This window comes from Balaenoptera physalus (genome assembly GCF_965194825.1).
Source record: "Balaenoptera physalus genome assembly, chromosome: 2".
Lineage (NCBI taxonomy): Eukaryota > Metazoa > Chordata > Mammalia > Artiodactyla > Balaenopteridae > Balaenoptera > Balaenoptera physalus.
The window spans coordinates 11,015,705-11,035,186 of NC_138883.1; the positions used below are offsets into that span (position 1 = coordinate 11,015,705).

At 49.8% G+C, this 19,482-nt stretch overlaps 2 protein-coding genes across 4 annotated transcripts in view; one reads left to right on the plus strand and one right to left on the minus strand.

The window, feature by feature from the left end:
- Positions 1–3,749: 3,749 nt before the first annotated feature.
- Positions 3,750–17,498, minus strand: LOC309655755 (uncharacterized protein; the record flags this gene model as incomplete). Its single annotated transcript, XM_082451412.1, has 2 exons — positions 3,750–16,652; positions 16,946–17,498. 2 exons carry the CDS (start codon positions 17,496–17,498, stop codon positions 16,282–16,284), a joined length of 924 nt encoding a protein of 307 aa, XP_082307538.1. The 3' UTR covers positions 3,750–16,281.
- The window catches only part of PRIMA1 (proline rich membrane anchor 1), a 62,037-nt gene continuing 59,917 nt past the window's right edge, over positions 17,363–19,482 (plus strand). The window contains exons 1-2 of one of the 3 annotated variants that reach the window (XM_082451461.1): positions 17,363–17,531; positions 18,315–18,438. In XM_082451461.1, the coding sequence (XP_082307587.1) occupies positions 18,346–18,438 (93 nt within the window). In that variant the 5' untranslated portion in view covers positions 17,363–17,531; positions 18,315–18,345. Of the gene's footprint in view, positions 17,532–17,578; positions 17,688–18,314; positions 18,439–19,482 lie in introns of those variants that run through there. The other 2 variants (XM_082451463.1, XM_082451462.1) reach the window with 2 other exon arrangements.

The window sequence follows — 19,482 nt, forward strand, 5'->3', positions numbered from 1 at the left end:
GTTATATTTACCGACATCTCTGTCATTCTGGTGCTCATCATTCCTACCTTCAGATCTGAATTTCCCTCTAGATACATTTCCATCCAGCCAGAAAAACTCCCTTTAGTGTTTCTTACAGCACAGGTCTGGTGGTGAGAAATTTTCTCAGCTTTTGTTTACCTGAAAATATCTTTATTTTCCCCTCATTTTTAAACAGCTTTATTGAGATGTAATTCACATCCCACATGATTCACATATTTAAAGTGTACAATTCAGTGGTTTTTGGTATATTACATTATTGATTTTTTTAAACTGTGGTAAAATATATATGACATAGAATTTGCCATGTTAACCATTCTTAGTGGCATTAATTACATTCACAATCTGCGTGGCTATCTCCACTATTTCCAAAACTTTTTCATCACCTCAAATGGAAACTGTATCTATCAAGCAATAACTCCCCATTCCCCACCCCAGCCCCTCTAATCTATTTTCCGTCTCTATGAATTTGCCTTTTTAGGTACCACATATAAGTGGAATCATACAGTATCTGGCCTTTCGTCTATGCCTTATTTCACTTAGCATATGTTTTTAAAGTTCATCCATGTTGTAACATGTGTCAGTACTTTACTCCTTTTTAAGGCTGAGTAATATTCCATTGTGTGGATAGACCACATTTTGTTTATCCACTCATTTGTTGGTAAATACTTCGGTTGCTTCCACCTTCTGACAATTGTGAACAATGCTGCTATGAACATTAACATACAAGTATGTGTTTGAGTCCCTGCTTTCAATTCCTTTGAGTTCGTTCTTCTTTCTTAAAGATACAGAACTCTATGTTGACAGTTTATTATTTTCTGTGCTTTTAAGACCTTATTCCATTTTCCTTTGGGTTTCCATTGTTTCTGATGAGAAGTCAGCCTTGATTTTTGTTGTCCTCCTGTATGTGATATGTCATTTTTGCCTGGCTGCTTTTAAGATTTTTGTTTGTACCTTTGGTTCTCAGAAGTCTGACTATGATGTTTCTAGGTTTGCTGAGCTTCTTGGACCATTGACTGGTGATTTTCATCAAATTTAGGAATTTTCAACCATTATTTCTTCAAATATTTTTCTACCCTATTTTCTCTCTCCATGTCTTCTGGGACTTTAAATACATGTGTGTTACACTGCTTGATATTGGCTCCGAGGTCACTGGGGTACTCTTCATCAAAAAAAATTTTTGTCTCTCTGTTCTTTAAATAGGGTAATTTCTGTGAACTGTCTTCAAGTTCACAAACTCTCCAATCTGATGTTAAACCCGTCCAGTGAATGTTTCATTTCATTTCATGTTGTATTTTTCTGTTCTAAAACATTCATATGGTTCTTTTGCTTCCATTCCTCTGCTGAGATTCCTCATCTGTTTACTCAATCAGAGCATCTTTTCCTTTAAGTCCTTGAAAATATTTATAGTAGCTTCTTTAATGTTCTTCCCTGCTAATTCCAACATCAGGGTCATCTCTGGATCTGTTCCTACTCACTCCTTTTTTCTTTTTTCTTTCTTTCTTTCTTTATTTTTGGCTGCATTGGGTCTTTGTTGCTGCGTGAGGGCTTTCTCTAGTTTTGGTGAGCAGGGGCTACTCTTCACTTTGGTGCTTGGGCTTCTCATTTTTGGTGGCTTCTCTTGTGGCGCACAGGCTCTAGGTGCATGGGCTTCAGTAGTTGTGGCTCGCAGGCTCTAGAGCGCAGACTCAGTAGTTGTGGTGCATGGACTTAGTTGCTCTGTAGCATGTGGGATCTTCCCGGACCAGGGCTCAAACCCGTGTCCCCTGCATTGGCAGGCGGATTCTCAACCACTGCGCCACCAGGGAAGCCCCCACTTCTTTTTTCTTAATTATTGGACACACAGGGTTTCAAATCCCATCTCCTCCACTTTTTACATGTGTAACCTTGGGCAGATTAACATCTCTTAGAGTATTTCCCCTTCTATCTACTAGGAATAATAGCAGTTACTTTGCAGGATTGTCAAAGGATTGAATAAGATAATGTATGTGAAGAGCCTAGCACATAGTAGGCGTTTAATGCAAGGTGGCTATTATTGATCTTCAAGATTAGGCTCATGAGACATCTCTCCCACAAGAAGGTCTTTCTGATAACTCCATCTGGAGTTGGTTGCCTCTTCTCTGTGCCCCTCAATACCTTGGGCTTACCGCTCAATGGCACATTATTGTACTATCTACTCACCCCTGTCTCTCCTGCTAGACTATGATTCTTCCAAAGTAGGAACAGGTTGTATTCAGCTCTGTGTACCTGGCTCACAGTAGGTCCCAATGCACATTTGTTGCACCCAACCAAAGCAGCCCTTTTCTGAGAAGCCAGGAGCAGTTTCACAGGCAGCACAATTTACTACAGTCTGTAACGTGGTAGAGAGTTGCAGTAGTTCAGGAATTCCCCACGGGCCAGCAAACCTGGGGTCCCTTGTGCCTCCAGCCCTGTAAAACTATAATTGAAGCTCACGCTGCATTAAGCATTGCTTGTATTAGGCCTCGAGGCAGTGCAGTTGCTCCTTGCCTCTAATATGCTACTGACATTTCATTTTTGTAGCATCAGTGTCTCATTATTACTCACTGCTTCTGCCACGAGACCATAAATACCTGGTACATGCATCAGGCTTTTCTCGCCACGTGACACTCTCATATCTGAAATTGTTCCCGATCCTCCCCCTCCCCTGTAACTCAGATACCTGACGCCTGGTCCACTGTTCTTTCCAGTGAACTTGCGAGGCAGATATCAGTGATGGTGAGAATGATGATAAACGGGCTGATGAAGACTAAAGCTAATGAACTGAGGGATTACCGTGTCCCAGGCACTGTGCGTGTCATCCCACTTAATCCTCATCAACTCTGAGCAATGGGTGTCGTGATTCTCATATAACAGAGGAGGACTCTGGAGGCAAAGGGAGATGATGACTTGCCCAAGGTCATGTACATGGTAAGAGAAAACCCAAACTTGCTGACTCTTTGTCCAGTGGTCTTTTCTGTTGACCGTTGATGGTGCTCAGCAACCCCTGACTCCGTGGACAGGTGCATGTGCCCAATCTTACCAGTCACATCAAGATGCTCATGGCTCTGAAAGCTCTGGGGAGTGATGTTTTTTTAAAAAGGGATGTGCTTATCTGTGATGAGTAAGGTAGATGGGGTGACCTGGGAGATCTGGAGAGGGTGAGGTCCACAACAATTGTAATGACAGACTTGTTGAGGACCCATTGGAACCAAAGCATACGCTGGGCAACTGATTTATATTATCTCAGTCCTCACGACAATCCTGCAAGGTAACTATTATTCCCATTTCACAGATGTGGAACTGAGGCCTGAAGAGAGTCAGTAACTTGCAGCTCCCCAGTGGGCCTGCTCTCCCCTATCCCCAGGCCTGTGTCCAACCTCTGCCTCTTTCCCTGCCTGGTTCGCTCCTGGTCACCATTTGGTTGAACTGAGAAGTCACCTTCCTGGCCTGTGGCTCCCCTAGGCTGGGTCCGGGCCCACCTGGCCCCATAGCAACCTTGCCCTTCACCTCATCATGTAGCTTCACATACTGCACTGTTCTTACCCATTTTCTACCCCGAAATCGAAACTGTGAGTTTGGCTCAATATGTTTAAATGAACTAGTAAACGTGAAATGGCTGGCGCTGTCTCTGGCGCATATTTGGGGCTCAGTAAATGCTGTTACTTTTTTTTTTTTTTTTTTTTGGCCACGCTGTGTGGCATGTGGGAGCTTAGTTCCCTGACCAGGGATCAAACCCCCACCCCCTGCACTGGAAGGGTGGAGTCTTAACCACTGGACCACCAGGGAGGTCCCAATGCTGTTACTTTTATTGTCTCTGTTGCTTACCAAGATGCCAGGCACACAGCAGGCCAAGAAACATCTGTTAAATTAAGGAATGAATTACTACCGTACGGCTATGTGTTCACAGAGCCAGGGATATGATTCCTCTTATCCCCGAAATCCACACATGGCCTCTGTCACCCAGGCTGGATATGCGGGATGATCCCCATCTACCTGTTGCCGACGTGCCTTGACCTCCAGGCAGCGCCCCAACTCCTAACCCACCAGCAGAGGCAGGTGAACACATTGGGAGCAGAGCTCTCCGTGACAGAGCTCAGAGGCCTCAGGTCATGCCTAAGACCACTGCCAAAAGCACCTCGGGAATGGAGGGCCCAAGCTCTGTCCTCTGCAGGGCTCGCGGAGGGAAGGGGACTCTCTGCAATTTTTCTTGGAATTCTCCAACATAAAACGCTGACCTTTCTCTTCTGAAAGAACAGGGTTTTAAGGCTGGATTTGTTAATTGGCCTTCACTGGTCATCTAAGCAAGCTCCCTCCTCTCGCTCTCCTCCCCGAGCAAACCTTCATTGTGGTCCAGGCCCTACTCTCTGCCCATCCTCCATGCCCATGGCCTCTATCATCCTGAGGTAGCCCTTCTTCAGATGCAAATTCCAGGCTCCTTTGCTCCTTGTTCAATCTGCTCTAATGATGCATGCCCCACCTCCTGCAGTGAAGCCCAAGGGAATCCCAGCTCCTCCCACCCAAATACTCACTTTTTCATAAAAGGGGGCCACACCGCCAGATCCTTGGCCGGTCCCGACAAAAGCAGACCAACCAGCAGGAGGGGGCTATGACTGCATTTCTTGCCCAAGCTAGGAATCGTGTGTCCCAGGCATACGCCCTGGCACCTGGGGGTCCAATGGACCTCCTCCTTCAACCCCATTTCGTTGGCCAGTTCTCCTCTTCCTCTTCATCCTCCTCCTCATCACCACCACCATCATCATCATCATTATCATCACCATCACTGCTAACTCTTATTAAGGGCTTACACCGTGTCAGGCACTGTTTGGAACACATTACATAGGTAAACATCATTTCGTGTAACTAGATCCCTACGCTACTTTGGACAACTAGGGCCTGATCCTAGAAAACAGGTCCACTTGGTGGAGGTCCTGAGACCTCCACTCAGGTAACTAGACACTGTAACCATCATGGACAGAACACCTGGGACTTCATCCAAACTACCCTTCTAGAACCGAGGGTGTTGATTTGCCAGGTTCACCCACGAAACTGAATTCTCTTGAGCATTGGCACTAGACCAGATCGGGTCCAGGTGTGTTCTAATACCTGGATCCTGGATGTGGGTTGTGGGATCTGCCATTAGGGCCAGTCCAGCAGGCCAGGGCAGCTTTGGCTTCCTCCGCTTACCCAAGTCATGCCTGAGTTCCCAGCCTGCATCATGGCCAAGCCCACCTGGGTTAGGACATGAATTCTCCATTTGACCATCCACAGTGATCAAGTGTCCCTAGTAACTGAAGAACTACCTACTTGAATTGTCTTGGTGGCGACTGCCATCTTGAGCTGCCTCCCCAATTCTTTTCCTCCCTCTACCCTCTCAGCTTTTATAAAAGGCAGGATGGAAACATCATGGGTGTGACTCTTGTTAAAGCTGAAAAAGTCCATGTAGAGACATGGTTATCTTGTTAAACCTATTCCATTTTAGACCGAATTTGAGGGTCCCCCATGGAGAGGATGGTATTCCAGTTCCTATAGCTGCGAATCGAAGTATAGCAGCGTCAAACAGACCTTCGTTATGCTCATGGATTCTGTGGCTTGGGAATTTGGGAAGGGCTCAGTTGGGCAGTTCTTCCTTGGGGTCTCTAATGAAGGTGCAGTTAGATGTTGATTGGAGCTGCAGTCATCTGAGGGCTTGACAGGGCTGGAGGATCCACTTCTAAGGAGGATCATCACGTGGCTGGCAAGTTGGCACCAGCTGTTGGCTGGGAGCCTTGGTTTCTCTCCACAATGGCCTCTCCATGAAGCTGCTTGAGGGCTCTCATAGCATGGCAGCCAGCTTCCTCCAGAGTAAGATATCCAAGAGGCCAAGATGGAAGCTGCAACACATTTTATCACCCGGTATTAGAAGTCACACACTGTCACTTTCACCATATTCTATAGGTGACACAGGCCAGCCATGATTCAGTGGAGGACGTGTCTACACAGGCACAAATACCAGGAGGCAATGATCATTGGGACCATCTTGGAGGCTGGCTGCCATATACATCATTCCCAAGGAGGAAGCAGGTCCCCCAGGTGGGAATGGAATTGGGGGCCAAGAGAAGATGCCACATCCCTCCCTGGGTTCTGGATTTGAAGGTGTCAAGATGTCCAGCCATGATCTCCTAAACTGTGGGTGCCACAATCCTGTCCACCATGCGAAATAAGACTGAGGAGGAGATAAAAGGACCCTGGAATGGAACCCAAACTGGAAATGGGTAAATGTCACTGACATTTTTGGCACCTGCCCTACCCCCCCTCACTCACCTCTGATGCCAGCTGTAGCTGTGGTGGACAGTTCTGGGCACGCTGCAGAGTGTCAGCTACAGCGCCAGACACATGTTGCTTCCCTGCCTGGTGCTCACTTGGTCCCCACACAGGGCAGCCCAGAAATGCAGAGGGGTAAACAACTCCTACCAACAGGGGTGGTAGTCAGTGGGTACAAGCCCCTGCCTCCTTTCCCTTCTGGGAACAATGCTGGGCTCCTTAGGGGTCCTCAGTGAAGCTGAGCCCCGGTGGCCCACAGCAGTGTGATAAAGCACTTATTATTGCCTGTTTCTCCTTCCCTGTTCTCTCCCCTTCGGAATAAACACCTTTCACCCAACTCCTTGACTCAGACTCTACTTTGAGGGGAACTCAAACTAAGCTTCACCTCACATTCTTTGTGGGCCCCATTTCCTCAACTCATAATATCCTCTGCTGGTTCTTTTATTCAGCAGACGCTTTTTGAGCACTTGATCTGCACCAGACACTGGGACGCAAAGGGAATGATCTCAGTCCTTGAAGAACTCAGCCTTGCCCACGGCAGCCCTAGACAAAGGCACCGACTATCAGAGCACGTTGATGAAGTCAAGGACCCGTGTGTGAAAGGAGCCCAGAAGAGGGGTCTCTAAATCAGACAGGGGTCTGGAAGTCTTCTCAAGACAAATGATGCTCGAGCCGAGAGGTTCAAAGGATGAAAAGTTGTTAATGAGGCAAAGCATGGGGTGAGGTTGGTTTGAGCCAAGAGAATTAAAAGGGAACAGCATTGCCAAGGAACTACTGCTAAGGCTCTTTGTTGTTTTTTTGAACACTTCTGGAGAGCTTTTCCAAGTGCCCAGCCCTCATATGGATTATTTCACGGAATCCTCATGACACTTTATGCGCTAGGCATAATTGTCGCCATTTTACAGATGAGAAAACAGAGGTAAGAGTTAAGTAATTTGCCCATGGTTGCCCACCCAATAAGTGGCGGAACCATAATTCAAACATAGGTCAACCTGATTCCAGATCCCAAAGTCTCAGCCCTATGAATGCACTTGCTTGCACGGTCAGTGGTACATGTGGAGAGTGGTGGGGACAGAGCTGGGACAGGAGGCAGGTGCTAGATCACAGAGAGCAACAAACTCCGAGAGCTTAAACGAGGGAGTGACAAGCTCATGTTTGGTATTTTCCAAAGATAATTCTAGGCATTGTTAGAACATTCTCTTTCATGTTCCAGAGGATGAAAGAAAGGTTTTTGTCCATATTGGGCCCAGAGGGGTAAAGGGCAAGCAGCGCCCCTGTGAGGCTGGAGTTGGGTGGCAGCAGGTGGGTAGCACCATCCCCCTCCCAAGCACAGGTGACTTCTTCCCAGCAAAGCTCAGCAGTATCCCCCCACCTCACCCCGCCCCCGACCTTAAGAAAGTGCCCTCCAATGCGAACCTTCCAGGGTCCGGGATTTTATTAAGGAAAGTGGCATTTTCTTTCAGGTTTATCCCTCTTGGAAAGCCTAATAAGCATCACCTAATGAGCGTCAAGGGCCTCCAGGGTGCAATGCTATACACGATGACTATTTTTGACTCACCCTGTTTTTTTCCAGGACAATCTTAATTAAGTGGAAGGTGCCAGTAGCTCTAAAAGTATTTATCAACTGCCTCTCAAAGTGACTCTGATTAATAGCAGAGGCGCAAATGTGTCGCCATAACCAGGTCACATGACATAATACAAATGACTGTCTGTTGCTATTTTTAAATAATGTTTATTAGAATCCCTTGGTGCGTAATAAATTTAATTTACAGCAGCTTGCAGCCCAGCTTACACATGACCTCCTGTGGCTTAGCTCATTAACACACTCAGGGAAGAAATGAGTTTTCTCCTTAATTCTCCCATTCCATTTCTCCTTTCTAATGAGGCCAGATCGTGAAACTCTTCAGGAGAGAATTTCTCCACCGTCTGCAGTAAAAATCATTCCTAAATGTTCAAATTTTTTAATTATCACAGAGGTACACAGCACAAATTCATGTTAGACGGCTCGGGGCAGAGCTGGAGAAATAAACAATGAATCATCCATTCTCATGTGAGTGGGCGCGGGCCCTCAGAAGGGAGGATAAAAAGAGGAGGCCTGTGGGTACCAAGAACATGCCAGTTGGAGATTTGGAGGCTTTTAAACAAATCCAACTAGAAAGTCCCTCTAGAAAGCAGTAGAAGAGCTCTGGGCTAGGAGACCAGAGACCTTGAGTCTAATTCTGCCTCTGAGTTTTGATTAGAAGACCTCTGAGGACCTATCAAGCTCTTAACTGTCTGATTCTTTCCATTTCTGGGCCTGAGGACCAAATTCAAAGACCAAACATCTCAATCAAACTATCATATAGAACACGAGTGTACAAACTTGTTCTGTAAAGAGCCAGAGAGTAAATATTTTAGGCTTTGCAAGCTAAGAGGCAAAATCAAGGATATTGTATAGATACCTACATAATAAGAACAAATTTCCACAAGTAATTATTGATGAAATTAGAAATAGAATAATTAAGTATACATTTTGAATAATAAGTCTACCAATGAGAAGAATGGAATTCCTTTTTGTGGGGTAGCATTTGTTTAATTGAGGTTCAAAGTAACTGTTCCCTATCATCAAACCGATTGAAAATGTTCATCTATAATAACCATTCTTAGCTCATAGGCTATACAAAAACAGGGGGTGGACTGGATTTGGCTTGCAGGCCATGGTTTGCCAACAGCCAGAATAGAAGAGCATCTAAGAGTGTGGGCTCTGCAGGCAAACCACCTGGGTTCAACTCCTGGCTGTACCAATGACTGGCTGGGAATTTACGTAATCTCCTGTACAAGCTATCCAGTGTCACAATAATGCTGCTAAACCTCAGTGGTGTACACTGAGAAATATCTACCTAGCTCCCAGATCTGTGGAGGCCCCTCGATCTGGGTGGGCTCTGCTGATCTGGGTGGGTTTACTCATGCACCAGGAGTCAGTTGCAGTTTGGCTAAGTAGCTTTGCTGATCTTGGCTGGGCTCACCCACAGGTCTGAGGTTCAGTTGGCTGTTGGCTGATCTGGCCTCAGCTGGGAGCAACTCAACTCTGTTCCATGTGTCTTTCACCTCTGGCAAGCTAGCCAGGGCACCATGTGACCATGGGAAGAGAAGCAAAAGTAAGAAAACCCAGTTACACAGCACCCTCCAAGCTCTGCTTACACTACACTTTCCCATGGGTCCAAAGTAGGTCACAGAGGCCCAGAGTCAGTGGGAGGGCAATACCAAGTCACATGGCATAGAAGGTGGATGCCGTAAGGGGCACACTCTGGAACCACTGTTGCAGACTCATCATTCTTTCCCAGTTTCCTTATCTATAAAATGGTGACAAGAACAGTAACTACCTTGTAAGTTTGCCATGAAGATATAAGGAGTTAACACTGTAATATCTTTGAAACAGACCCTGGTGCTTAGTAAACAGCCAAGAAATGGTAGTCATTCTTATTGCCTGCTTTACCTAACTCTGGGTACCAGCATCTTAATTCTATGCATGCTAAGGATCTAAAGATAAAAGTACCTGGAAAGAATGATTTACTCTGGGGCTCTTTTAAAGCTTTCTCTATGCTCAGTGAGGTATAGACCATGGATGCCAGAAGAAGTCTGGCGGTGTCTGGTCTCAGCCTGCCACTCCACCCATTAAGGAAGTGCAGAGAGGCTGGGAGAGAGGAGCTGGGCTTTCAGGGAGACATCCCCGTGTGTTTCAGGTTGTGTGGCCCCATGCTGTCTACATGGGCTGGCTGCCTCTGGTTTAGAGCCTCTTTCACACTCTTGCAAAACTCAAAGGTTTGCCTCCCTCCTGACGGTCCACCTGGCCTGCTGCTGCCATGGGCCCCTCAGCCCCCTGCCTCTCTGACCTGAGCTCCATGAGGCTGCCCTCTGTCTTGCTCATCATGGTTGCATCAACACGAGGGGCTGCTCAAGCCTCCCCCAAGCAGGTAGGTGTCACTGTCTCCTCGGAATACGATCCAAAAGAGGGCCCCCATTACTGGGGAAAAAGGGACATCCTTGAACCTCTTATATAACATAATTAAGCACCCTTCCTGCAACACTGCCTCTGGGGTTGCTCTTTCTTGTCTAATGTCCTATGGGTGACATACATTTCACTTTTAAGAAATCTAACATATGAACTCCACAGTGCAAATCAAGAAATTGCTAGTTGTCTGGTTGTCCCCCAATATCAGTCTCTCTCTTATTCATCAGTAATGGCATCTCTGATTTTAAGCTGGGCACATAGCTGCTCTGAAATGTTTTTCCCAGCTTCCCTCGCAGCTAGGTGTTGTCATGTGATTATGCTCAGGTCCATAGGATGTAAGCAGAAATGTCATTTGATACTTCCAGAAAGTGTTCTTAAAGGGAGGAACCTACCCTTCTTTTTCTCTTCCTTTTCTCTGCTAGTTGGAATGTGGATCTGATGGCTGGAGTTCAAGCAGCTATATTGGACCATGAAGTAAAAAGAAACCTACATGCTGAGAATTGCAGATCAACAAGCTAGAAAAAACCTGGACCCTACTCTGTGGAGCACCATACTAGCCCCAGGCTTCCTTTTACCAGAAATAAACTAACATGTTTAAAGCCCCCACTGATTACTGATCATGTCTAGTACTTGCATGGTATTTTAGAGTTGACAAAACCCATTCCCATTTATGTTCTCTTGTGATCTTCCCAGGAAAAGAAAGTAATTTCATTGTTCCCATTTTACAGATGAGGAAACTGAGGCTCAGAGAGTGTAAATGATTGCCCAAGATCACACAGCTTGGTAAAAGCTGCTATTCAAACCTAAACCGTGTGACTCTAAGTCCAGGCTCTCAGCCATCCCTCGGCTTGCCCACCTTCCATCTGAGCACCTCTTCACTCATATCCCTCTTCCCCGTGATGCCAGCATGGTCTTTATAAGTCACAACTGTACGATGCCATTTTCTTGCTTAAAACTGTTAAATGCTTCCCTACTGCCCCCCAAATGAATTCCAGATATGTTAGCATGGCTCACGAGGCCCACCGCGGTCGAGTCTTTCCTTCCCGCAGCCTCTATCCTTGTACTTTCCCACCCTCTTCTCCAGCCATGCCCAGGAACACATAGCCAGGAAATAGCAGTACTGAGATCCAAACCCAGCTCTGTTTGATATCAGAGTCAATATGTTTTTCTCCCAAATCGTGCACCCCACCCCTACGCCATCAATTACTCATTGCTCACACAAGAGGCTAAAAAGGGCAGCTCCTAAGAGGCAGGCTACAGACAGCACGGGACAGGATGAGGTTAGTGGGGTGTTGGGATAGGGGAGGGAATCTTTCCTGGGCAAAGCGATGGAAGCCAGGATTTGAAGGATGACTAGGACTTTGCCAGGAAGATGGAGGGAAAGCATTCCAGGTAGAGGAAACAGTACATGCAAAGGCAGGGAGCTGTAAACAGCAAACGTGCGCAGAAAATCCCAGTTTGGTTAATCTAAAGCAGAAAGTACAATTATGCCGAGATGCTGAAAGCACTAGGTTCTTCCTGAAAGTTTGCAGCCTGTGCTCACCTCTATTACAGCCCTTCTCACACCATGTTTATAATCATCTCTTCCCTTCTCTGTCTCCCCCACTAGCCAGGAGCTCCCAGAGGGAGGGCAGGGACCCTCTCTCAGGCAATTCTGATCTCCAGTGCTCAAGTCTGGCACATAATCTGTATTCTATAAATGTTCGTTAAGTGCCTAAATGAGCACAGATTATCTCAATTATTTCAGGGACAAACACACCAAGGTAATCCTTCTCATCAAACTCTGAGGTAGGCATGCTCTTTGAAAAGTTATAACAAATAGCTGAGTGATGGGCCAGTCAACGCGGGTGTTAGCAGATCTTCAAGCTCCTGGATGCTTCTGACATTTCTGACTAAAGTAAATGGCAAAAATCCTCATTCCCTGAAAAATCTACAAAGCTCAAAGACAGGTTCCCAGGCAGAAGGCATTCTGTGAAAATCCTAGTGTAAACAAGAAGAAACAGGATTCAGCAAGTTCACCTTATGATAAAAAATAGCCACCCAAACATTTCATCAGAAAGCAAGACGCAAAATGTAAAATTCTGTTAAGTTGTCTCTCTTTCCATTCACTCCTTCAACAAATATGTACCGGGCGGTCGTAGGTCAAGCATGCTCTAGGCTTGGAGTGTGGTGGCCTCTTGGTCTGCGTTCTCCCAAAAGCAGAGCGTGAGACCAGGACGCATGTGGGTGATCTGTTGGGAAGGTGAGCCCAGAAGGAGGAGGGAGGAGCCACTTAAGGCTGTGTTGATGGAGACAGTGACCCGGCCCCTCCCCGCAGTCAAAAGGGCCTCAGTCCACTAAGGGGGGGACCCCCAAGGGACTGTAAGAATGAGCTTCAGAATAGTCTTCAAAGAAAGGCAGGCCAGGGTATGTGTCCACAACCCTACTCCGTTGTTCAGGTCCTTCTGGAGGCCCGGCCCCCTGCACTTCTGGTTTTTGCCTGCTTTCCTTGGCTCTCAGGCAGAAAAGTAGAGATAAGCAGCTTACTGGGGGAGGTGGGGGGCGGGGGTGGGGGAGGCGGAGGACCCCAGTGTGCAGAGGAGCTGCCATCGTGGCTGTGCTGAAACCAGCGGTGTGTTGAGCGGATATGGTGCAGAATGCAGGAAGTATCTGCTCCAGGCTACGAACAGAGGAGTCCAAACCCCCTGCCCTCAAGAAGCTTACATTTTAATAGGAGAGGAGACACATACTAATCACAGGAAACAAGTTTTAAAAGTGTGTATTAGGAAGCAATATATACTAGCGAGAAAAATAAAACAACGTGGGAGAATGGGGAAAGCCAGCAGGCATGGGCTATCAATTTAAATAGGGTGGTCAGCCTGGGTCTGGGTAGAAGAGTGACAGGCAAGCAAAGACTTGAGAGGTGTGAGGGAGTGTGCCCTGCTGAAACGGGGGAAGGGTGTTCAGGCGGAGGGAACAGCCAGGCCCAGGCCCTGGCCCTGAGGCATGCTTGGGTCTGAGTGTTTAAATAACAAGGAGGTTGGAGGCGGGGTAACAGGAGACAGTGAGAAGGGAGGTTGGAGAGTGAAGGAGACCCTTGCACAGAGGTCCAGTGGCACTGGGTTCTACAGTCACTCTCAAATATTTACAGAGCTCCTATTAGACGTGGGGGGCTGCCGGGTGTCTGAACTCAAAGATGAATAAAACAGAGCCCCTTCCCCCAAGGCCCGCACAATTAGGAGAGGAGACAAACTTGCACCTAGATGAGATGGACAGGATTTCTTGAGGGCCTGCGCTGTGAAGGCACTGGGCTCAACGCTTTACGTGCGTTATTTCTAGTATTTCCCACTGTAGCCCAGCAAAGTGAATGTCAGCATCCTTGTTTTGCAGACAGGAAAAGTGAGGCTTAGAGAGCTGAAGGGAACTTTCCAGATTCCTCCCATGGTCAAGCAACACCAATACCAGAGTTCTTTCCATTAAGTCCACGCCCTGCTGCATCCCTGACTGCCCACGTCCTAATAATTCGAGTGCCATGATGGAGAGGTGTGTAAGATCGGGAGAAGGGAGACAGGGATGACTGTATAGGAATTAGCCAAGTTAGCAAGAGGAGAAGGGATTCTCAGCACAGGAAACAGCGTGAGCTGAGCCGGGAGATGTGAAACAGCAGGAAGTGCTGGAGCACCAACGACAAAGGGGGGAGTGAGTGCGGAGTGGCAGGGGCTGAGGTTGCTTGGGTGCTGTGTGAGAGTCTTCTGGGGACCTGAAAGCAGAGAAGAGAAACGGTCCTATTTGCAGCTTAGGGATCATGTATGCTTCTCCTCCCTCTACTAGAATGTGAGACCTTGGGGAGGAGGATCTATCTCCTTCATCTTGATGGCTCCTGCTTGGCCCAGCACATGGAAGAGAAGAGATGAAGCCAGCTCTCCCAGCTGGGCTGGCATTTGGACTTGACCCACTGGGCCAGAGGGGTGGCCCACCAAGCAGTTCCAATCAAATGTTCTCTTGGATCATATCTGTTTGGACTCTCCTGTGACATTGGAAAATGGCACTGGACCAGGCTGTGCCACCAAGCATGCCCAGTCCTGACAATTTTTCCCAAAGTTTTGGTCCTTTCTTAGGATTTAAGAAAGGACAACAAATGAGGGAAGATACAAGTGGTTTTAAACAAAAGTTTAAAATCTGGGCTTCTTCCTGACTCTCCTCCATGTCCCCTCCATGTGTGTTCTTGCTGTTGGAGACACATCTATCAACTCACACTGCAACCAGGAGAACAATGGCCCAACCCCACAGGTGTTGTCTCCAAGCTGATGCCACAGCTCAGCCTTCAGCAGACCAAGCCATCGTTCAGGGAAGCGCTAAGATAGCCAGAGGGAGAGGCTGGCTGACTTCGCAGGCTGGGCCATCCTGTCCAACTGATTGCTGAGAGCCCCTCGGCAATGCGTGCTCCCTAGTGAGTATGAATACGAGGCAGGAACATCCGTACTTTTGTGTCCACTCCTATGAGTTCATCCATTGACTATTTACCTGCCCTCCATGCCCCTGAGCTTTCAGTATTGTTATTTCCATAAACAATTAGCTGAGCCACTTCCCCCTGCAGACCCAAGATTTTCAGTCTTGTTTGCCCAAATATTCCTATTCTAGATCACAAGGTCCAACTCTTTCCCTATCAGAGCCCTGATGTGAACAACTGGGTGGCTGCACGTGTCGTGTGCTTTCCAGTTCTGCCAGCCTTGCAATCAGATCCTGAGCCTATTTTTCAGCATAGTCTGCCTTGTGGATGTCAAGAGATGAGAGTGCCCTTAAAGCCTTCACAAAGTATGCCTCAAGTTGGCAAACAGCTTCCCTATCACTTTCTTTCTGCAGAATCTCCAGTGCTGTCAGAAGAAGCCATCTAACCTCACAATCCTTATAATTATCGTTGATCAAACACAGTGGCCACTTGACCTCCCATAGCCTTGCTTTTTACCCACATCTCATTTCACTTAGCCAGAGGTGAAGCTTTACAAATAGTAATGTCAAATATATGCGTGATTATGACCTGCTTCCCATCAGTAATGGGGCCCCTGTGGCTTCCAGATAGATGGGAAATCCAGCTCCAACATCTGATCCTGAAGACTTGCTTTCTGGACCACCTGTGGTACCCACTGCCCCTGGTTCCTTAGGAGACAAAGCATGAAGCAATGCTTGCTTGCTAACACTTTATTGAGGGCTACAATATACCCTGGCTGGCTTAAGTGGAAAGGCATTAAAATACCGTGTTATTTTGACCTCAGCTGACCAGTAGGGCTCATTTTGTGCCTCATTCTCCTGCTTCAAACCATTGGTGAAAGCAAGTCATCCAGGAAGCCCCTCCTGCCCCGACACCAATATTTTCTTCCCGTCCCTCCTCCCACTATAGTGGGCCCCTTAAAGGCAACAAGAAGATCTGATTTGTCCACTGTTGTATACCCAGCATCGAATGCTCTGTCTGGCCCTTAGTAGGTGTTCCGGACACTATGTATGGAATGAATGAACAAATGAACAAGCATCTCCACATCTTTGCCCAGGGGGTTCCCAATGCCTGAAATACTCCCCCACTCCCGGCCGGTCACCCAACCTTGGAAGCCTTTCCTGACCCTCCCTCCAGTTTTCACTGCTCTCTCCTCCCCTTATAGTGCTTTTGTCACACACAGCTGACAGCAGAACGCCAGTGGACAGTGGAATGGCTGGTTTTGTTATCTGTGCCCCAGATCAGACCTCAAGCTCTTGGAGGGAAGGGACAGGGCCTCATTCACGATTGCGTCCGAACATCTCGCTGGTTCAGATGCGGCTCTAAGGAGTTTGCATGGAGAAGAGCCTCGGGTCAGCACTCAGCATGAAAAAGGTCGCTAGGAAATTGGTCTGAAAGCCGGTTTGCAGAGCAGTTTATAGAGTGTGTGTTTACAGGGGGTGACTTAAGGGTGCCCAGAGAGGTTGGGGAAAGGAACTAAGTAAATGTTCCTTCGATGAATGAGCTATGGTGTCTGACTCTCCGCTCTCTGGTCCTGACCCCCTGGTTCCTTCACCCAACCTAAAAATAAGATTGTCCATGCCTTGGGGGCGGGGGCGCTCTGGAGAGCCCCTCTATCAATCAAAGCGCTCGCAAGGTGCTCCCACCCGATCAGCCGAGGCCGTGCATACCTGTGGCGCGGCCTGGCGGGGCCCGGGGCAGCTTGTTTGAAAGAAACGTAACGCGCTACTTCGCCACCGACTTGTTGATAATCTCGCCTCAAACAGGAGTTTGAGATGGCTGACGAAAAGCAGTGGTGGAGAGGTCCTCCCCGGGGCCGTCGGCAACTCCTTCCAAGGTGCAGTCGTGTGGCTGGAACGGTCCCCCCGCCCGGGACTACAGAAGGGAGAACACAGCATTTGGCCCCGAGAGTGGCGGCCTGCACCTCGAGCCCGGGCAACCGGGGCGCCTTCGGCCCCGTCCGAATGGGGTGGAGGAGGGGAGGGATTCCGCAGGGATCGAGCGCAAAAAGGGGTCTCCACGAGTCAGTCCTTACCCCCTTCCCGCCCCCTCGGAGAAACTTGGCGGGGGGGGACGGCAGGCAAGGAGCAAGACCCTCGGGAGCTGGAGTCCTCTGCCTCGCGGGTGGATAAATAAATTATTAAGCGCCCAATACACAATAGCCTCACTAGATGGAGACGAGGAATCACTGCAGCGGCGCTGGCGGCAGCTGCGGCGGCGGGGAGCGCGGGCGAGAGCGCAGCCCCGGGCGGGAGGCGGGCGAGCTCTGGCTCGGCTCACGTCTGTTTTCCTTTTTCGTGCATTATTTATTTCGCCTCCGCCCGCGGCCCTGCGGCCAGAACAGGCGCTCGCGGCCGGCGCCTCTAGCCCCTGCTGCTCGCGAGCCGGCGTGACGGGCGGCCCGAGCTCGGGCACCCCAGCGCCCCGGGCAGCCGCGCGGCGCCACCGGGGAGGAAGGGGACCCGGGGAGGGCACGCACCGCCCGCTCCAGGCGGCTAGGAGGAGACTTTCCCCGCCCTCCGCCTCCGCCTCGGCAGCCCGCCCAGGCCCTGGGCGCGGGGTGCCGCCCCTCCCGCCCCGCGCGCGGCCAGGCGCAGCCCGGAGCCACCGCGCCCTGCGCCCCGTGCGAGCGCGCCCTGCCGGGGCCCCCGGCTCAGCCGCCCCGGAGGCCCAAGCCGCGCGCAAACTTTTGCTCCAGTGCCCGGCGCTCCTCCCAGGCATGTGAAGCCCCCAGGCACCCGCGCAGTCGCCAGGGTGAGGACCGAGGCCCCGCCTAGAGGGCGGGGGACTGGGGAGGCGGCTGGCTTTAAATGGGGGCCGTCCGGCCGCTCGGGAACAGATTCTGCCGCGGGGGGAGCGAGCGCCTCCCTTCCTCGCGCCGAGGATCGGCTGGGGCCGCCGCCAGGCAAGGTGGCGTAAGGCCCCGGAGGGGTGCGGGCGGAGAAGGAGACGTGGGGGAAGCTCGTGCCCTGAGGCCGGAGGCCGGGGCTCGGCAGAGCGCGAGGGCAAACGGGGCGCGCCCTGAAGTGCATGTGTTGCAGTGTGCGCAGTGAGGGCCGGCGGGGCAGAGAGGGTGCACGCAGCGTGTACATGCGGGGTCAGCGAGCGTGCGGGCAGGAGTCGCTGGGTGTGCACGGCTGTTTCTGTGGGTGTGCACGCAGGGTGAATGGTGCCCGCCGGGTTTGAAGTGTGCTCACAGTGGGAGAGAGTTGTGCATGGCTGTTTCCGGGGAGGTGCACGGGGCTCGGTAAGCGTGCTTGGCTGTTTCTGGAGGTGTGCATGGGGCCAGGGTTTGCGCGCAGGATTCCGGGGGCGTGCACCACGACGGACTGTAAGTTCTTGGATGCCGGCCCCCGTGAGTGTGCATGAAGGGTCAGCGAGGATGCAAGCTGGAATGAAAGGCCAGGCTTGTTTTACGAGGGTGCGCCAGGGTGCGGGGCGTGCCCGCCCAACCTGGACTGCTACGTGTGTGTGCGGGTGCGCAACCACGATGGTGCCAGCGGCGCCCGCCTGACCCGAGCTTTGCTCCCCTGACAGTTCGCCCCGGGAGCGGGTGCCGCGGGCCGAGATGCTCCTCCGGGACCTGGTGCTGCGCCGTGGCTACTGCTGGCCCTCACTGCTGCTGCACTGCGCGCTCCACCCGCTCTGGGGCTTCGTGCAGGTGAGCGGTGGCGCGGGCTGCGCGCGCCCGAGGACCTCCTGGTCAGGACCGGGTAGGGGGTGGTTGTCACTTCACTCCCACGACCCTGGCTTCCTGCAGTCGCCCCTGTGATTGGTCCTGGGAAGAGTTGAGGAAAAGAAAGGATGCATACTCTCGCCCTGAAAAGATAAGAAACTCCGGAAGGAGGCTTCGGTCCTGGCCTGCTGAGGCCTGCAGGACAGCGCCTTGGAACTGAAAGGGCTGAGGGAATGCCTTCTTGATGACAATATTCTATTGCAGAAATGCAGACAACAAAACCTTAGAGCTTTTACAAACTTAAAAAGAAAAATGATACCAAGAATATACCTTCTTTATTTCCCATCAGAGCCACTAGTAAACTTCATATTAGCCTTCTTAAACTGGACTTCAACACAGAAGGGGTTGTTTCTTGTAGGTGGTAGAGTTGAGGATGTGGACAGATTTTGCGAGGGGGCCACTGGTGGGGGAATGTAAGAAGGAGCTGTCCATCTATAAGGACTGCCTGCAGATGGAGTCTTCACCCTGGGCCCCCCAGTCCCCAGGGCAGAGACCAGGTAGCCACCAACTCGAGGGACCTGTGTTAGGGTCAAAGAGATGGTAAGACGGGATGGTGCCTACTCCCTCCCAGAATGCACACAGTCAGCAGTACAGTGGAATGGTGAAGAGGTGGACTTTGGTGTCAGCTCTGAATTTTGAGCCCCAGCTCTGCCCCTTACCAGCTGGGGGACTTCAGACAGTGCGCTTAACCTCTCTGGGCTCTGGTTTCTTGTTCCTCACTGTGCTATTATAAGTACTTGATGAGATAAAGATTACTTAGCGCAGCTCCTGAACCATAATAAACACTAAATGGTAGCTGTTGCTGCCATTATTGATGGTAGTAATAGTAACGTCACTCATCTATCTGGCTAGCCAGGTACTCTGTTGATTGCTACGTAGTCTGATCAACAATTTTGAATTGTTTTGATCGGCATTTTTACCATTTCAGTCATTGAAATACCCACTCTGGGGTATTTGCAGCTTCATGTC